At 42.9% G+C, this 19,493-nt stretch overlaps 1 protein-coding gene across 2 annotated transcripts in view; it reads right to left on the bottom strand.

Annotated features, from left to right (window-relative positions):
- LOC110510300 (dixin) overlaps positions 1-19,493 on the bottom strand; it is a 63,208-nt gene that overhangs the window by 22,448 nt on the left and 21,267 nt on the right. For both annotated transcript variants that reach the window (XM_036967767.1, XM_036967768.1), the window contains exons 8-11: positions 13,617-13,703; positions 10,562-10,615; positions 6,296-6,346; positions 4,169-4,273 (exon numbers count right to left, since the gene is read on the bottom strand). In XM_036967767.1, the coding sequence (XP_036823662.1) occupies positions 4,169-4,273; positions 6,296-6,346; positions 10,562-10,615; positions 13,617-13,703 (297 nt within the window). The remainder of the gene's footprint in view (positions 1-4,168; positions 4,274-6,295; positions 6,347-10,561; positions 10,616-13,616; positions 13,704-19,493) is intronic.

Below are 19,493 nucleotides of genomic sequence, written 5' to 3'. Positions count from 1 at the left end.
TTAGTCGAGATGCGGATACCTCCCAGCTGCATAGGCTCAGCTCCCGAGCCGGCAGAGGAAGATGGTAGTGATGCGGAGAGGGGGGCAACGGAGAACGCGAGCTCCTTTCCACGAGCTCGGTGACGAAGATCAACCCGTCGCTCAATGCGAATAGCGAGTTCAATCAAGGAATCCACGCTGGAAGGAACCTCCCGGGAGAGAATCTCATCCTTTACCTCTGCGCGGAGACCCTCCAGAAGACGAGCGAGCAAAGCCGGCTCGTTCCAGCCACTGGAGGCAGCAAGAGTGCGAAACTCAATAGAGTAGTCTGTTATGGATCGATTGCCTTGACATAGGGAAGACAGGGCCCTGGAAGCCTCCTCCCCAAAAACAGATCGATCAAAAACCCGTATCATCTCCTCCTTAAAGTCCTGATACTGGTTAGTACACTCAGCCCTTGCCTCCCAGATTGCCGTGCCCCACTCACGAGCCCGTCCAGTAAGGAGAGATATGACGTAGGCGACACGAGCAGTGCTCCTGGCGTAAGTGTTGGGCTGGAGAGAAAACACAATATCACACTGGGTGAGGAACGAGCGGCATTCAGTGGGCTCCCCAGAGTAACACGGCGGGTTATTGATTCTGGGCTCCGGAGATTCGAAAGCCCTGGAAGTGGCCGGTGGATCGAGGCGGAGATGGTGAACCTGTTCTGTGAGGTTGGAGACTTGGGTGGCCAGGGTCTCAACGGCATGTCGAGCAGCAGACAATTCCTGCTCGTGTCTGCCTAGCATCGCTCCCTGGATCTCGACGGCTGAGTGGAGAGGATCCGAAGTCGCTGGGTCCATTCTTGGTCGGATTCTTCTGTTACGGTGAGTGAATGAGGACCCAAAAGCGAACTAACTTAAACAGAGCTTCTTTAATAACCAAACATAGGTAGGCTCAGATAGACCGGCAGATTCCGACAGGACAGGACAAGGTTATAGCAAACATGACGATAGTCTGGCTCAGGCATGAAACACAACAAACAAGAATCCGACAAGGACAGGAACAAAAACAGAGAGAGATATAGGGGACTAATCAGAGGGAAAAAGGGAACAGGTGGGAAACGGGGTGACGAGGTAGTCAGGAGGAGACAAGGAACAGCTGGGGGAAAGCGGGGGAGAAAAGGTAACCAAATACGACCAGCAGAGGGAGACAGGGTGAAAGGAAAGGACAGAAAGACACAACATGACAATACATGACACTTTCCACAGATTTTCGATTGGATTCAGGTCTGGACTTTGACTTGGCCATTCTAACACCTGGATATGTTTATTTTTGAACCATTCCATTGTAGATTTTCCTTTATGTTTTGGATCATTGTCTTGTTGGAAGACAAATCTCCGTCCCAGTCTCAGGTCTTTTGCAGACTCCATCAGGTTTTCTTCCAGAATGGTCCTGTATTTGGCTCCATCCATCTTCCCATCAATTTTAACCATCTTCCCTGTCCCTGCTGAAGAAAAGCAGGCCCAAACCATGATGCTGCCACCACCATGTTTGACAGTGGGGAGGTGTGTTCAGCTGTGTTGCTTTTACGCCAAACATAACGTTTTGCATTGTTGCCAAAAAGTTCCATTTTGGTTTCATCTGACCAGAGCACCTTCTTCCACATGTGTCTCCCAGGTGGCTTGTGGCAAACTTTAAAGGACACTTTTTATGGATATCTTTAAGAAATGGCTTTCTTCTTGCCACTCTTCCATAAAGGCCAGATTTGTGCAATATACGACTGATTGTTGTCCTATGGACAGAGTGTCCCACCTCAGCTGTAGATCTCTGCAGTTCATCCAGAGTGATCATGGGCCTCTTGGCTGCATCTCTGATCAGTCTTCTCCTTGTATGAGCTGAAAGTTTAGAGGGACGGCCAGGTCTTGGTAGATTTGCAGTGGTCTGATACTCCTTCCATTTCAATATTATCGCTTGCACAGTGCTCCTTGGGATGTTTAAGCTTGGGAAATCTTTTTGTATCCAAATCCGGCTTTAAACTTATTCACAACAGTATCTCGGACCTGCCTGGTGTGTTCCTTGTTCTTCATGATGCTCTCTGCGCTTTTAACGGACCTCTGAGACTATCACAGTGCAGGTGCATTTATACGGAGACTTGATTACACACAGGTGGATTGTATTTATCATCATTAGTCATTTAGGTCAACATTGGATCATTCAGAGATCCTCACTGAACTTCTGGAGAGAGTTTGCTGCACTGAAAGTAAAGGGGCTGAATAATTTTGCACGCCCAATTTTTCAGTTTTTGATTTTTTAAAAAAGTTTGAAATATCCAATAAATGTTGTTCCACTTCATGATTGTGTCCCACTTGTTTTTGATTCTTCACAAAAAAATACAGTTTTATATCTTTATGTTTGAAGCCTGAAATGTGGCAAAAGGTCGCAAAGTTCAAGGGGGCCGAATACTTTCGCAAGGCACTGTATGTGGCAGGGTCTACAGTCAATCACAGACTACAAAAAGAAAACCTGCCCCGTCGCTGACCACGATGTCCTGCTCCCAGACAAACTAAACAACTTCTTTGCTAGCTTTGAGGTCAATACACAGTGCCAACGACACGACCCGCTACCAAAACCTGAGAGCTCTCCTTCACCGCAGCCAACGTGAGTAAAGCATTTAAACGTGCTAACCCTCGCAAGGCTGCCGGCCCTGTAAGGGAGGTTTTGTAAGGTATGCTTGCTTGTGGGTTGTAGCAGTAACAGTGGTTTAGGTCTTTATCACCCCCTAGTGGCGAAGGAGACATGATGATAAAAGTTAGGCATCACAGAAAGAAATAAATCACAGGCAACAAGAAAAGCAGGCTATGGATGCATGGCTTCCTGCTTGTTTATAGCCTCATACAGTTGGTTAGTGCCAGCTTGTTGTGGTTGTCCTGAGGTGGAATATATACAGCAGTCATGACAACAGATGAAAACTCTCTCGGGAGGTAGAAGGGTTGGCATTTGACCATTAGGTATTCCAAGATGGGTGAACAATAGGTTGAGAAGTCTGCACAGCATCTGTTGTTGATGAAGAGACATACTGGAATCCCTGAATCCAATGACCCGTCTGCTCAGGTGAATAGAGAATCCATCGAGTTGGATAGCCATGTATCTTGTCCGAAAGCCATGTTTCAGAAAAACAAATCATATTGCAGTTACGAGAGTCCCGTTGATAGGAGGTCATCCATCTTATTTTCAAATGATTGGCCAATAGAATGGAGGGAAGTGGTGGCCAGTTTTCCATTTGCTTTAGTCTCAACAGGACGCCTGATCTCTTGCCTCTTTTTTGCAGGCGTTCCCCCTTGGGCGTTCCCTCTTGGGCGTTCCCTCTTGGGGGTTCCCTCTTGGGGGTTCCCTCTTGGGCATTCCCTCTTGGGCGTTCCCTCTTGGGTAGCCCGTAGATTGGCTCGGAGGTACACAAAGAGCCCAGGGCGGATGAGTCAGAGTCAAAGCCAAAGCCGAAATTCAGGTTAGTAACTGCCGATCTAATGTTCAAAAGTTTTAGTCGATCGTAAGAAATGATTGCGAATATATTTAGTGAAAATATGAGATTACAGTTACCTCTTTGATTACTTTTTCATTCATAAAGGGTGTTTCTCTATGATATTCAGAATTGAAAAAAGGTGTAAGTTTGTTCAACCACTATGATGACACACCAAATGCATTTGGATGAATCCTTTTTGTCTTCTTCTACAAAAGGGAAATTAATCCAAAAGTAACTGATGTTATCAGATGACCTTACTGAGTTTGGTTAAGGACGCAAGAGGGAGGTTACATTTTTTTAAGTCTGTTGCTCTTTTGACCTCTACATGGAGCAGACCTGTGCTGACAATTTAGTAAAATACCAGCCCCTCGTGTCATGTCGGGACAGCCCTGTTTATCACTGCAAACTTGGAGCGCTGGTATTTGGAAGTCTCTGCCATGTACATAGGCTGACAGTATGTGGCCTTCAGATTGCAGGTCTAAAACCAAGGCAAAGCAACGAGCGAGGTACTGTTCCGTGTTAGCCGTCATGGGCAGCCTAGCTGTATGGAGAAGGTGCTTTCTGTATCCATGAGAGTCCATATATCCATGACCTATGAAATGCTTGAATTATTCTCACCTGTAATGTGATTTGTTGATTCAAATAAAGTTTTTTAGCAGCGTGAGTGAGTGAGTGAGTGTGTCATACGTTGAGGCTGGTGAGTTGGTCCTGGGTCATGCTGGCTCTGAGCTGCTCCTGTTTTAGCTGCAACATACACTCCTCCTGGGCAAACAATCTTTGCTGCTGTGCCTCCTATATATACATACATACATATATATACACACACACAGAGAGCACACACACACACAGAGAAAGAGAGAGAGCGAGAGAGAGAGAGAGAGAGAGAGAGAGAGAGAGAGAGAGAGAGAGAGAGAGAGAGAGAGAGAGAGACAGAGAGAGAGAGAGAGAGAGAGAGACAGAGAGAGAGAGAGAGAGAGAGAGACAGAGAGACAGAGAGAGAGAGAGAGAGAGAGAGAGAGAGAGAGAGAGAGAGAGAGAGAGAGACAGAGAGAGAGAGAGAGAGACAGAGAGAGAGAGAGAGAGAGAGAGAGAGAGAGAGAGAGAGAGAGAGAGAGAGAGAGAGAGAGAGAGAGAGAGAGAGGCAGAGAGACACAGAGAGAGAGAGAGAGAGAGAGAGAGAGAGAGAGAGAGAGAGAGAGAGAGAGACAGAGAGAGAGAGAGAGAGAGAGAGAGAGAGAGAGAGAGAGAGACAGAGAGACACAGAGAGAGACAGAGAGAGAGAGAGAGAGAGAGAGAGAGAGAGAGACACAGAGAGAGACACAGAGAGAGAGAGAGAGACACAGAGAGAGAGAGAGAGAGAGAGAGAGAGAGAGAGAGACAGAGAGAGACAGAGAGAGACAGAGAGAGAGAGAGAGAGAGACAGACAGAGAGAGAGAGAGAGAGAGAGAGAGAGAGAGAGAGAGAGAGAGAGAGAGAGAGAGAGAGAGAGAGAGAGAGAGAGAGAGACAGAGAGAGAGAGAGAGAGAGAGAGAGAGAGAGAGAGAGACACAGAGAGAGAGAGAGACAGAGAGAGAGAGAGAGAGAGACAGAGAGAGCACTTATTTATTTTTTACTATTTTCTACATTGTAGAATAATAGCGTAGACATCAAAACTTTATAAAAAACAATGTTCTGGTTCATTTCTAGCTTGTTAGCTGGCTAGCGTTAAGTTAGCTGGCTAGCGTTAAGTTAGCTGGCTAGCGTTAAGTTAGCTGGCTAGCGTTAAGTTAGCTGGCTAGCGTTAAGTTAGCTGGCTAGCGTTAAGTTAGCTGGCTAGCGTTAAGTTAGCTGGCTAGCGTTAAGTTAGCTGGCTAGCGTTAAGTTAGCTGGCTAGCGTTAAGCTAGCTGGCTAGCGTTAAGCTAGCTGGCTAGCGTTAAGTTAGCTGGCTAGCGTTAAGCTAGCTGGCTAGCGTTAAGTTAGCTGGCTAGCCAGTTCAAATAATGACCATATCATATACAGAGCCTTGCAAAAGTATTCACCCCGTTTTCCCTATTTTGTTGCATTACAACCTGTAATTTAAAGAACACCCTCTGTGTAACTCTTTATCCACAATATAGCAGGGGGTGTAAAGCCATAACATATATGTTTTTCTATCAGCAGACTATGATCGATAATGTCAAAAGCTGCACTGAACCCACTGCACCCACAATCATTTTATCATCAATTTCTCTCAGCCAATCACCAGTAATTTGTGTAAGTGCCGTGTTTACAGTAAAATAGTATTGTACCTGGTCAAACACTATTTTTTCCAGAAGTTTACTAAGGGTTGGTAACAGGCTGATTGGTCGGCTATTTGGGCCAGTAAAGGAGGCTTTACTATTCTTAGGTAGAAGAATGACTTTAGCTTCCCTCCAGGCCTGAGGGAACACACTTTCTAGTAGGCTTAGATTAAAGATATGGAGAATAGGAGTGGCAATATCATCTGCTGTAATCCTCAGTAATTTTCCAAGTTGTAAGACTCCGGTGGCTTGTCATTGTTGATAGACAATCATTTGTTCATTATTTCCACTTTACGGAATTCAAAATGACTATTCTTGTCTTTCGGAATTTGATCAGCTAAACTTGGATGTGTAGTGTCAGCGCTTGTTGCTGGCATGTCATGCCTAAATTTGCTAATCTTGCCAATGAAAAAATCATTAAAGTAATTGGCAATATCAGTAGGTTTTGTGATGAATGAGCCATCTTACTCAATAAATGAGTTTGCCATTTTGCCCAGAATTCATAGTAACCTCCAGTCAAGGTTTGAATATTGGTAAGCTGTGTGTTAGACTCACCTTGACTCCACGCAGGTTCCGTACCTCCTGTTTACAACGCAACAGCTCTCTCTGTAACAACACAACCATCACACACACACATTTTAGTCATTTAACTTCCAGTTAGTGCATTCATCTTAAGGTAGCTAGTTGAGATTACCATATGTCATAGTCAGTACATTCATCCCCATATAGCCAGGTGGGAGAACCACATATCACAGTCCTAGTCAGTACATTCATCTTAAGGTAGCTAGGTGGGACAACCACATATCACAACCATAGTAAGTACAATTTTCCTCAATAAACAATTTATCAAAGTCAGTGCTAGTAGACAAAGACAAGCTTTTCTGGTGGGGGGGAAAAAGACAGCATTTTTCTACAGCTGGACCTGCTTTCCACTTGGCTACCCCTACCCCGGTCAACTGCCCTGCTTTCCACCTGGCTACCCCTACCCCGGTCAACTGCCCTGCTTTCCACCTGGCTACCCCTACCCCGGTCAATTGCCCTGCTTTCCACCTGGCTACCCCTACCCCGGTCAACTGCCCTGCTTTCCACCTGGCTACCCCTACCCCGGTCAACTGCCCTGCTTTCCACCTGGCTACCCCTACCCCGGTCAACTGCCCTGCTTTCCACCTGGCTACCCCTACCCCGGTCAACTGCCCTACACCCCCCACAGCAACCTGCCCAAGCCTCCCCATTTCTCCTTCACCCAAATCCAGATAACTGATGTTCTGAAAGAGCTGCAAAATCTGGACCCCTACAAATCAGCCGGGCTAGACAATCTGGACACTCTCTTTCTAAAATCATACTCAAAAAATGTTTGCAGCCCTTATTACTAGCCTGTTCAACCTCTCATTCGTATTGTCTGAGATCCCCTAAGATTGGAAAGCTGCCGCGGTCATCCCCCTCTTCAAAGGGGGAGACACTCTATATCTAGGCCGCAGTTGTAAATGAGAGTTTGTTCTCAACTAGCCTACCTGGTGAAATAAAGGTGACAATGAAAAAACACAATGGAGTCGTTCCACGCCATGACACCCACTATCTCAGATTGGTTCTGGAGTTACATTCCTCAATCATTATATTGTTCAAATGTAACGTCATCTCAGATAAATTAGGAACACTGATTTCACCCAAATTGACCAATTTAATTTATAGGATTCAAATAATTTTCAATAAAAATAGAACCCAACATGGTGACCAAACTTATTCCTACCAATAAGTAAGACATAAGGAATCCAAAACAATGGTTAGAAGCCACCCACGGACACCTCACCCCGCATGCCAATCCCACACTAACAAATCAAATTAAATGTGTTTGTCACATGCTTGGTAAACAACAGGTGTAGACTAACAGGGAAATGCTTGGTAAACAACAGGTGTAGACTAACAGTGACATAATAACAGAAAAATAGTAACATAATACACAATAAGTAATGATAACAGGGATAATAACATGGCTATATACAGGGAATACCAGGTAATAACATGGTTATATCCAGGGGGTACCAGGTAATAACATGGCTATATACAGGGAGTAGCAGGTAATAACATGGCTATATACAGGGAGTACCAGGTAATAACATGGTTATATACAGGGAGGTAATAACATGGCTATATACAGGAAGTACCAGGTAATAACATGGCTATATACAGGGAGTACCAGGTAGTAACATGAATATATACAGGGAGGTAATCACATGGTTATATACAGGGAGTACCAGGTAATAACATGAATATATACAGGGAGGTAATCACATGGTTATATACAGGGAGTACCAGGTAATAACATGGCTATATACAGGGAGTACCAGGTAATACCATGGCTATATACAGGGAGTACCAGGTAATACCATGGCTATATACAGGGAATACCAGGTAATAACATGGCTATATACAGGGAGTACCAGGTAATACCATGGCTAAATACAGGGAGTACCAGGTAATAACATGGCTATATACAAGAAGTACCAGGTAATAACATGGCTATATACAGGGAGTACCAGGTAATAACATGGCTATATACATGGGTACGAGGTAATAACATATATTGTTCTGTTAAAGCCCTGACTGGGTCCAACACCCCACAGTGTGACTTGTTATATAAAGACCTGACTGGGTCCAACACCCCACAGTATGACTTGTTATATAAAGACCTGACTGGGTCCAACACCCCACAGTATGACTTGTTATATAAAGACCTGACTGGGTCCAGCACCCCACAGTATGACTTGTTATATAAAGACCTGACTGGGTCCAACACCCCACAGTATGACTTGTTATATAAAGACCTGACTGGGTCCAACACCCCACAGTATGACTTGTTATATTGTTATGTAAAGACCTGACTGGGTCCAGCACCCCACAGTATGACTTGTTATATAAAGACCTGACTGGGTCCAACACCCCACAGTATGACTTGTTATATAAAGACCTGACTGGGTCCAACACCCCACAGTATGACTTGTTATATAAAGACCTGACTGGGTCCAACACCCCACAGTATGACTTGTTATATAAAGACCTGACTGGGTCCAACACCCCACAGTATGACTTGTTATATAAAGACCTGACTGGGTCCAACACCCCACAGTATGACTTGTTATATAAAGACCTGACTGTGTCCAACACCCCACAGTATGACTTGTTATATAAAGACCTGACTGGGTCCAACACCCCACAGTATGACTTGTTATATAAAGACCTGACTGGGTCCAACACCCCACAGTATGACTTGTTATATAAAGACCTGACTGGGTCCAACACCCCACAGTATGACTTGTTATATAAAGACCTGATTGGGTCCAACACCCCACAGTATGACTTGTTATATTGTTATATAAAGACCTGACTGGGTCCAACACCCCACAGTATGACTTGTTATATAAAGACCTGACTGGGTCCAACACCCCACAGTATGACTTGTTATATAAAGACCTGACTGGGTCCAACACCCCACAGTATGACTTGTTATATAAAGACCTGACTGTGTCCAACACCCCACAGTATGACTTGTTATATAATGACCTGACTGGGTCCAACACCCCACAGTATGACTTGTTATATTGTTATATAAAGACCTGACTGGGTCCAACACCCCTGGGTCCAGCACTTTTTCTTTAGCTTAACCAACAAGGCTCATAATTTAACAATTTTATTTGTATTTATAGACGGCATACAAGTTTGTAATTAGGCAAATGACAGTTACATAATGATGTTGTACCCACTGTGACTATTAAAACCCTAACCAGAAACTGTGGATGGATGGCGGCATTCGCACAAAACTGAAAACGCCAGCCACCACATTTAACCATGGAATGAGGTCAGGTGATATGGCTGAATATAAACAGTGTAGTTATTCCCTCCGCAAGGCAATCAAACAAGCAAAATGCCGGTACAGGGACAAGGTGGAGTCGCAGTTTAACGGCTCAGACACGAGACGTATGTGGCAGGGTTTACAGGAAATCACAGACTACAAAAACAGCCACGTTACAGACACCGTCTTCGCCCGCTTTGAGGATAATACAGTGCCACCATCACGGCTCGCTAACAAAGACTGCCCCCCCCCCCTCCTTCTCAGTGGCTGACGTGAGTAAAACATTTAAACATGTTAACCCTCGCAAGCCTGCCGGCCCAGACGGCATCTCTATCCGCGACCTCAGATCATGAGCAGACCAGCTGGCTGGTGTGTTTCCAGACATATTCAATCTCTCCCAGTCTGCTGTCCCCACATGCTTCAAGATGGCTACCATTGTTCCTGTACCGAAGAAGGCAAAGATAACTGAACTAAATGACTATCGCCCCGTAACACTCACTTCTGTCATCATGAAGTGCTTTGAGAGGCTAGTCAAGGATCATATCACCTCCACCTTACCGACCACCCTAGACCCACTTCAGTTTGCATACTGGCCCAAACAAAGCAAACAGCAAATGCATCCAACAAGTTTGTCGTAACACGCTTGATGTAATCATTGTGTGCTAGCAATATAGGACCAAATACTAAACTGTTCACTACTTTAATACACATAAGTGAATTTGTCCCAATACTTTTGGTCCCCTAAAACAAATGCTGTCATTTCTAAACGGTTCACCCGATATGGATGAAAATACCATCATTATTAAAGCTGACAGTCTGCACGAACCTCATGGTTACCATTTAAAATGCAAAGTGTTGGACTACAGAGCCAAAATGAGTCACTGTCCCAGTCATTTTGGAGCTCACTGCAACATAACTTCTTAATTCACCTGATAATGTTCTGTAAAACGGTTAGTCTGAAAAACAGTATTTACCTTCAGCTCCTGAGTCTCCTCCATACTCTGATCTAGATGACTACGAATTACCACCTAGAGAGACACAGAGAGAGAGAGGAGGGATAGAGAGAGGGAGGAGGGAGAGAGAGAGGGAGGAGGGATAGAGAGAGGGAGGGGGGATAGAGAGAGGGAGGGGAGGGATAGAGAGACACAGAGAGAGAGGGGAGGGATAGAGAGAGGGAGGAGAGGGATAGAGAGAGGGAGGGGAGGGATAGAGAGAGCGAGGGGAGGGATAGAGAGAGGGAGAGAGCGAGGGGAGGGATAGAGAGCAGAAGGGGAGAGAGGCTGTGTGTGAGAAATAGGAAACACAAAGTTGATGAATACAGAGGGAAAATTGATACCTGTCTCTCTCACTCACACACACACACACACACACACACACACACACACACACACACACACACACACACACACACACAGAGAGAGAAAGAGAAATATGATCTGCACAGAGAACAACGATCTGTCTTAGAGGGAAAGCTGTGTTTGGGTGTTACCAGTTGAGAGGGAGAGATACATTCTGTATATCTCTGGCCCTTCTTTGGACACTGTTAACAAACCTCCAGACAAACTTCAATGCCATACAACTCTCCTTCCGTGGCCTCCAACTGCTCTTAAATGCAAGTAAAACTAAATACATGCTCTTCAACCGATCACTACCCGCACCTGCTCGCCCGACTAGCATCACTACTCTAGACGGTTCTGACTTATAATATGTGGACAACTACAAACACCTAGGTGTCTGGTTAGACTGTAAACTCTCCTTCCAGACTCACATTAAGCATCTCCAATCCAAAATTACATCTAGAATCGGCATCCTATTTCACAACAAAGCATCCTTCACTCATGCTGCCAAACATACCCTCGTAAAATTGACCATCCTACAGATCCTCGACTTCAGCGATGTCATTTACAAAATAGCCCCCAACACTCTAACTCTAACAAATAGGATGCAGTCCATCACAGTGCCATACATTTTGTCACCAAAGCCCCATATACTACCCACCACTGCGACCTGTACGCTCTCGTTGGCTGGCCCTCGCTTCATACTCGTCGCCAAACCCACTGGCTCCAGGTCATCTACAAGTGTCTGCTCGGTAAAGCCCCGCCTTATCTCAGCTCACTGGTTACCATAGCAGCACCCAACCGTAGCAACTGGTCAACTGGAGTCAGGTGGTAAGGTGCAGGATGAGTGAATAGAAGCAGAACAGTCGGATGCAACAGCATCACAACACTCCAAAGGCGCAAGGGAATAGTGACCTAGTCAGACAACAATACAATACCAGGGGCTCAAAACAATAACAGCCTGACGCATCACACAACAAACGTAACAGATCAGTACACACACAGACATGGGGGGGAACAGAGGGTTAAATACATGACGAGTAATGAGGGAAAACCAGGTGTGTGGGAAAACAAGACAAAACAAATGGAAAATTAAAGGTGGATCGGCGATGGCTAGAAGACCGGTGACATCGACCGCCGAACGCCGTCCGAACAAGGAGAGGAACCGACTTTGGCGGAAGTCAACGGGCCTACCTAGTTACAGTGCCTTGCGAAAGTATTCGGCCCCCTTGAACTTTGCGACCTTTTGCCACATTTCAGGCTTCTAACATAAAGATATAAAACTGTATTTTTTTTGTGAAGAATCAACAACAAGTGGGACACAATCATGAAGTGGAACGACATTTATTGGATATTTCAAACTTTTTTAACAAATCAAAAACAGAAAAATTGGGCGTGCAAAATTATTCAGCCCCCTTAAGTTAATACTTTGTAGCGCCACCTTTTGCTGCGATTACAGCTGTAAGTCGCTTGGGGTATGTCTCTATCAGTTTTGCACATCGAGAGACTGACATTTTTTCCTATTCCTCCTTGCAAAACAGCTCGAGCTCAGTGAGGTTGGATGGAGAGCATTTGTGAACAGCAGTTTTCAGTTCTTTCCACAGATTCTCAATTGGATTCAGGTCTGGACTTTGACTTGGCCATTCTAACTCCTGGATATGTTTATTTTTGAACCATTCCATTGTAGATTTTGCTTTATGTTTAGGATCATTGTCTTGTTGGAAGACAAATCTCCGTCCCAGTCTCAGGTCTTTTGCAGACTCCATCAGGTTTTCTTCCAGAATGGTCCTGTATTTGGCTCCATCCATCTTCCCATCAATTTTAACCATCTTCCCAGTCCCCGCTGAAGAAAAGCAGGCCCAAACCATGATGCTGCCACCACCATGTTTGACAGTGGGGATGGTGTGTTCAGCTGTGTTGCTTTTACGCCAAACATAACGTTTTGCATTGTTGCCAAAAAGTTCCATTTTGGTTTCATCTGACCAGAGCACCTTCTTCCACATGTTTGGTGTGTCTCCCAGGTGGCTTGTGGCAAACTTTAAAGACACTTTTTATGGATATCTTTAAGAAATGGCTTTCTTCTTGCCACTCTTCCATAAAGGCCAGATTTGTGCAATATACGACTGATTGTTGTCCTATGGACAGAGTCTCCCACCTCAGCTGTAGATCTCTGCAGTTCATCCAGAGTGATCATGGGCCTCTTGGCTGCATCTCTGATCAGTCTTCGCCTTGTATGAGCTGAAAGTTTAGAGGGACGGCCAGGTCTTGGTAGATTTGCAGTGGTCTGATACTCCTTCCATTTCAATATTATCGCTTGCACAGTGCTCCTTGGGATGTTTAAAGCTTGGGAAATCTTTTTGTATCCATATCCGGCTTTAAACTTCTTCACAACATTATCTCGGACCTGCCTGGTGTGTTCCTTGTTCTTCATGATGCTCTCTGCGCTTTTAACGGACCTCTAAGACTATCACAGTGCAGGTGCATTTATACGGAGACTTGATTACACACAGGTGGATTGTATTTATCATCATTAGTCATTTAGGTCAACATTGGATCATTCAGAGATCCTCACTGAACTTCTGGAGAGAGTTTGCTGCACTGAAAGTAAAGGGGCTGAATAATTTTGCACGCCCAATTTTCAAGGCACTGTAAATAAAGGTGAAATAAAAAATAAAATAAAAATATGTGTTACCAGTTGTTGTTCAGGGTTATCTTCTCCCAGAGTCAGATTCAACGTCTCCTGCTCATCATCTGGCAGACACCCATGAAGTAACAGGGCCTAGACACACACACACACACACACACACACACACACAAACCAATAGCTTTCAAAACAGGGTTAGACCAACAAATGCTTACTTATGGGTCCTTTTCAAGCAATGCAGTTAAAGACAGATGAAATGTAATAAAAATGTAAATAGTGACACGAAGAATAACAATAACATGGCTATATACAGGAAGTAGAAAAAAACATGGCTATATACAGGAAGTAGAAAATAACATGGCTATATACAGGAAGTAGAAAATAACATGGCTATATACAGGAAGTAGAAAATAACATGGCTATATACAGGAAGTAGAAAATAACATGGCTATATACAGGAAGTAGAAAATAACAAGGCTATATACAGGAAGTAGAAAATAACAAGGCTATATACAGGAAGTAGAAAATAACAAGGCTATATACAGGAAGTAGAAAATAACATGGCTATATACAGGAAGTAGAAAATAACAAGGCTATATACACAGGAAGTAGAAAATAACATGGCTATATACAGGAAGTAGAAAATAACAAGGCTATATACAGGAAGTAGAAAATAACATGGCTATATACAGGAAGTAGAAAATAACATGGCTATATACAGGAAGTAGAAAATAACAAGGCTATATACAGGAAGTAGAAAATAACAAGGCTATATACACAGGAAGTAGAAAATAACATGGCTATATACAGGAAGTAGAAAATAACAAGGCTATATACAGGAAGTAGAAAATAACATGGCTATATACACAGGAAGTAGAAAATAACATGGCTATATACAGGAAGTATAAAATAACAAGGCTATATACAGGAAGTAGAAAATAACATGGCTATATACAGGAAGTAGAAAATAACATGGCTATATACACAGGAAGTAGAAAATAACAAGGCTATATACAGGAAGTAGAAAATAACATGGCTATATACAGGAAGTAGAAAATAACATGGCTATATACAGGAAGTAGAAAATAACATGGCTATATACAGGAAGTAGAAAATAACAAGGCTATATACAGGAAGTAGAAAATAACAAGGCTATATACAGGAAGTAGAAAATAACAAGGCTATATACAGGAAGTAGAAAATAACATGGCTATATACAGGAAGTAGAAAATAACAAGGCTATATACACAGGAAGTAGAAAATAACATGGCTATATACAGGAAGTAGAAAATAACAAGGCTATATACAGGAAGTAGAAAATAACATGGCTATATACAGGAAGTAGAAAATAACATGGCTATATACAGGAAGTAGAAAATAACAAGGCTATATACAGGAAGTAGAAAATAACAAGGCTATATACACAGGAAGTAGAAAATAACATGGCTATATACAGGAAGTAGAAAATAACAAGGCTATATACAGGAAGTAGAAAATAACATGGCTATATACACAGGAAGTAGAAAATAACATGGCTATATACAGGAAGTATAAAATAACAAGGCTATATACAGGAAGTAGAAAATAACATGGCTATATACAGGAAGTAGAAAATAACATGGCTATATACACAGGAAGTAGAAAATAACAAGGCTATATACAGGAAGTAGAAAATAACATGGCTATATACAGGAAGAAGAAAATAACATGGCTATATACAGGAAGTAGAAAATAACATGACTATATACAGGAAGTAGAAAATAACATGGCTATATACACAGGAAGTAGAAAATAACATGGCTATATACACAGGAAGTAGAAAATAACATGGCTATATACAGGAAGTACCAGGGGAACGAGGTAATTGAGGTAGATATGAACATAAACAGTGCATTCGGGAAATCATTCAGACCCCTTGACTTTCTCCACATTTTGTTATGTTACAGCCTTATTCTAAAATTGGTGTGTATGTTGTGCGTGTGTGGGCGTATGTAGTGTGTGTATGTGTGTGTTGGGGTGTCAGTATGTGTGAGTGGGTGGGTAGAGTCCAGTGTGTGTGTTGGGGTGTCAGTATGTGTGAGTGTGTGGGTAGAGTCCAGTGTGTGTGTTGGGGTGTCAGTATGTGTGAGTGTGTGGGTAGAGTCCAGTGTGTGTGTTGGGGTGTCAGTATGTGTGAGTGTGTGGGTAGAGTCCAGTGTGTGTGTTGGGGTGTCAGTATGTGTGAGTGTGTGGGTAGAGTCCAGTGTGTGTGTTGGGGTGTCAGTATGTGTGAGTGGGTGGGTAGAGTCCAGTGTGTGTGCAGTCAATGGGTCATGCTTGACTTAGTAAAAAAAAAAAAAAAAGGGTCAATGTTTAGTTTATCAGTCTTTTGGTTTGGGGGTAGAAGCTGTTCAGGGTCCTGTTGGTTCCAGACTTGGTGCATCGATACCGCATGACGTACGCTAGCAGAGAGAACAGTCCATGACTTGGGTGGCTGGAGTCTTTTAATTAAAAATAATAAATGCTCTAGCTGGTGAAACTGTAACTATCTAGCAGGTGTCACAATAAATAAATAAATTGTTTTTTTAAATAGAAACATTCACATATTCCTTCTCCAATACTATTCACTATAAACATTCACATCGTCCTTCTCTAATAATATTCTCTGGAAACAAAGTTTAACACTTTCAACCATTTTGAATGGCCTTTTCTATTCAAAACTTTCAATTTTCCAGCTCAAATAATAAATGTTTTACAAATATTGAATAAATGACCTATATAAGAAATATACACAAATAATACATGATGTGATGAAATTGCTTTAGAAAAGCGGCACAAGACAGGAATGTCCTCTCCCACACTCCTGTTTGTACTGAACCATTACAGAAACAACTAGACAGGAATGTCCTCTCCCACACTCCTGTTTGTACTGAACCATTACAGAAACAACTAGACAGGAATGTCCTCTCCCACACTCCTGTTTGTACTGAACCGTTACAGAAACAACTAGACAGGAATGTCCTCTCCCACACTCCTGTTTGTACTGAACCGTTACAGAAACAACTAGACAGGAATGTCCTCTCCCACACTCCTGTTTGTACTGAACCGTTACAGAAACAACTAGACAGGAATGTCCTCTCCCACACTCCTGTTTGTACTGAACCGTTACAGAAACAACTAGACAGGAATGTCCTCTCCCACACTCCTGTTTGTCCTGAACCGTTTGCAGAAACAACTAGACAGGACCCAAATGTAACTGGTCTCAGTATTGGTAAACATGAATATAGACTAAACTTATTTGCAGATGATCTCAAAAATAATCAAAAAGTTCAGGTTAGAAAATTAACTTGGAAAAAAATGAAATAATGGCAATAGGAAAAATAAAAACGATAACTCACCATCTACAGCAATCCTTTAAGTGGACCACAACACATATCAAATACTTAGGATGCTGAATAAGTGACAACAAATATATAAAGACTACATTATTCCACCTACTCAACAATATGCATATTTAATTACAGTGCATTTGGAAAGTATACAGACCTCTTTACTTTTACACATTTTGTTACGTTACAGCCTTATTCTAAAATAGATTAAATAAAACAAATTCCTCATCAATCTACACACAATACCCCATAATGACATTACAATACCCCATAATGACATCACAATACCCCATAATGACATTACAATACCCCATAATGACATCACAATACCCCATAATGACATCACAATACCCCATAATGACATCACAATACCCCATAATGACATCACAATACCCCATAATGACAAAGCAAAAACATGTTGTTACAAATTTTTGAAATAGAGGGAAAAAAAACGAAAAAAATTAAATTTACATAAGTATTCAGACCCTTTGCTATGAGACTCAAAATTGAGCTCAGATGCATCCTGTTTCAATTGATCACCCTTGAGATGTTTCTACAACTTGATTGGAGTCCACCTGTGGTCAATTCAATTGATTGGACATGATTTGGAAAGACACACCTGTCTATATAAGGTCCCACAGTTGACAGTGCATGTCAGAGCAAAAACAAGCCATGAAGTCGAACAAATTGTCCGTGGAGCTCCGAGACATGATTGTGTTGAGGAACAGATCTGGGGAAAGGTACCAAAACATTTCTGTAGCATTGAAGACCACAGTGGCCTCCATCATTCTTAAATGGAAGAAGTTTGGAACCACCAAGACTCTTCCTAGAGCTGGCTGCTCGGCCAAACTGAGCAATCGGAGGAGAAGGGCCTTGGTCAGGGAGGTGACCAAGAACCCGATGGTCACCCTGACAGAGCTCCAGAGTTCCTCTGTGTTGATGGGAGAACCTTCCAGAAGGACAACCATCTCTGCAGCACTCCACCAATCAGGCCTTTATGGTAGAGTGGCCAGACGGAAGCCACTCCTCAGTAAAAGGCACATGACAGCCCGCTTGGAGTTTTCCAAAAGGCACCTAAAGACTCAGAACAATGAGAAACAAGATGCTCTGGTCTGATGAAACCAATGTTGAACTCTTTGGCCTGAATGCCAAGCGCCACGTCTGGAAGAAACCTGGCACCATCCCTACGGTGAAGCATGGTGGTGGCAGCATCATGCTGTGGGGATGTTTTTCAGCAGCAGGGGCTGGGAGACTAGTCAGGATCGAGGGAAAGATGAACGTACAGAGAGATCCTTGATGAAAACCTGCTACAGAGTGCTCAGGACCTCAGACTGGAGCGAAAGTTCACCTTCCAACAGGACGAATCTAAGCACACAGCAAAGACAACGTAGGTGTGGCTTTGGGAAAAGTCTCCTAATGCCCTTGAGTGGCCAAGCCAGAACCCAATCAAACATCCTGAAAATAGCTGTGCTGCAATGCTCCCCATCCAACCTGACAGAGCTTGAGAGGATCTTCAGAGAAGAATGGGAGAAATTCCCCAAATACAGGTGTGCCAAGCTTGTAGCGTCATTCCCAAGAAGACTGGAGGCTGTAATCGCTGCCAAAGGTGCTTCAACAAAATACTGAGTAAAGGGTCTGAATACTTATGTAAATGGACAATCCCTTCAACCTCATGGCTTGGGTTGTTCTCTAATATTCACTGTTAACTGTGGGACCTTAGGTGTGTGTACCTGAGGAGGTGTAAAGGGTCTGAATACTTAGGTAAATAAGGTGTTTCTGGTTTGTTTGTTTATTCACTAAAAACCTGTTTTTGCTTGGTCATTATGGGCTGTTGTGTGGAATGAGGAAAATGTTATATTCAATCCATTTCAGAATCAGGCTGTAATGGAACAACATGTGGAAAAGGGGAAGGGGTCTGAATACTTTCTGAATCCACTGTATTGCTTCTCCAATACTCTCTAGAAACAAAGTTTAAAACATATTCCTTCTGAGATAATACTCTCTCTAGAAACATAAACATATTATTTTATAGACATTTCATACACAGCTCTTATACATTCTATAAATCATTCATACCCAGACATCACCTGTGTCTCCAAACATCACCTGTGTCTCCAGACATGGTGATGGCTGGGAATGTATTAGCACATGTATTTTTCTTTGAAGATGGCTCGAACATTGTGTTTTTGCTTCACTATCCTTTAGGTTACCCGAAGTTCTCACAAGGACAGTTAAACAACCAAAAACTCGGACAGTTTGCCGGTCCCCACGAGGGGAAATTATATTTTAGGCTTAGGGGTTAGGTTAAGGGTTACAATTAGGGTTAGGAGTTACGGTCAGGTATAGTTTTAGGGTTAGGTATAGTTTTATGGTCAGGTATAGTTTTAGGGTCAGGTATAGTTTTAGGGTCAGGTATAGTTTTAGGGTCAGGTATAGTTTTAGGGTTAGGTATAGTTTTGGGGTCAAGTTTAGGTTAGGGTTATGGTTAGGTTAAGGAAAATAGGATTTTGATTGAAAATGTATTTTAGGTTCCCACGAAGACAGAAAAACATAACGT

Source organism: Oncorhynchus mykiss, chromosome Y, assembly GCF_013265735.2.
Source record: "Oncorhynchus mykiss isolate Arlee chromosome Y, USDA_OmykA_1.1, whole genome shotgun sequence".
NCBI classification, from domain to species: domain Eukaryota; kingdom Metazoa; phylum Chordata; class Actinopteri; order Salmoniformes; family Salmonidae; genus Oncorhynchus; species Oncorhynchus mykiss.
Note: the sequence above shows the minus strand (reverse complement) of the source record. Positions and strands in the feature narration are given on the sequence as shown.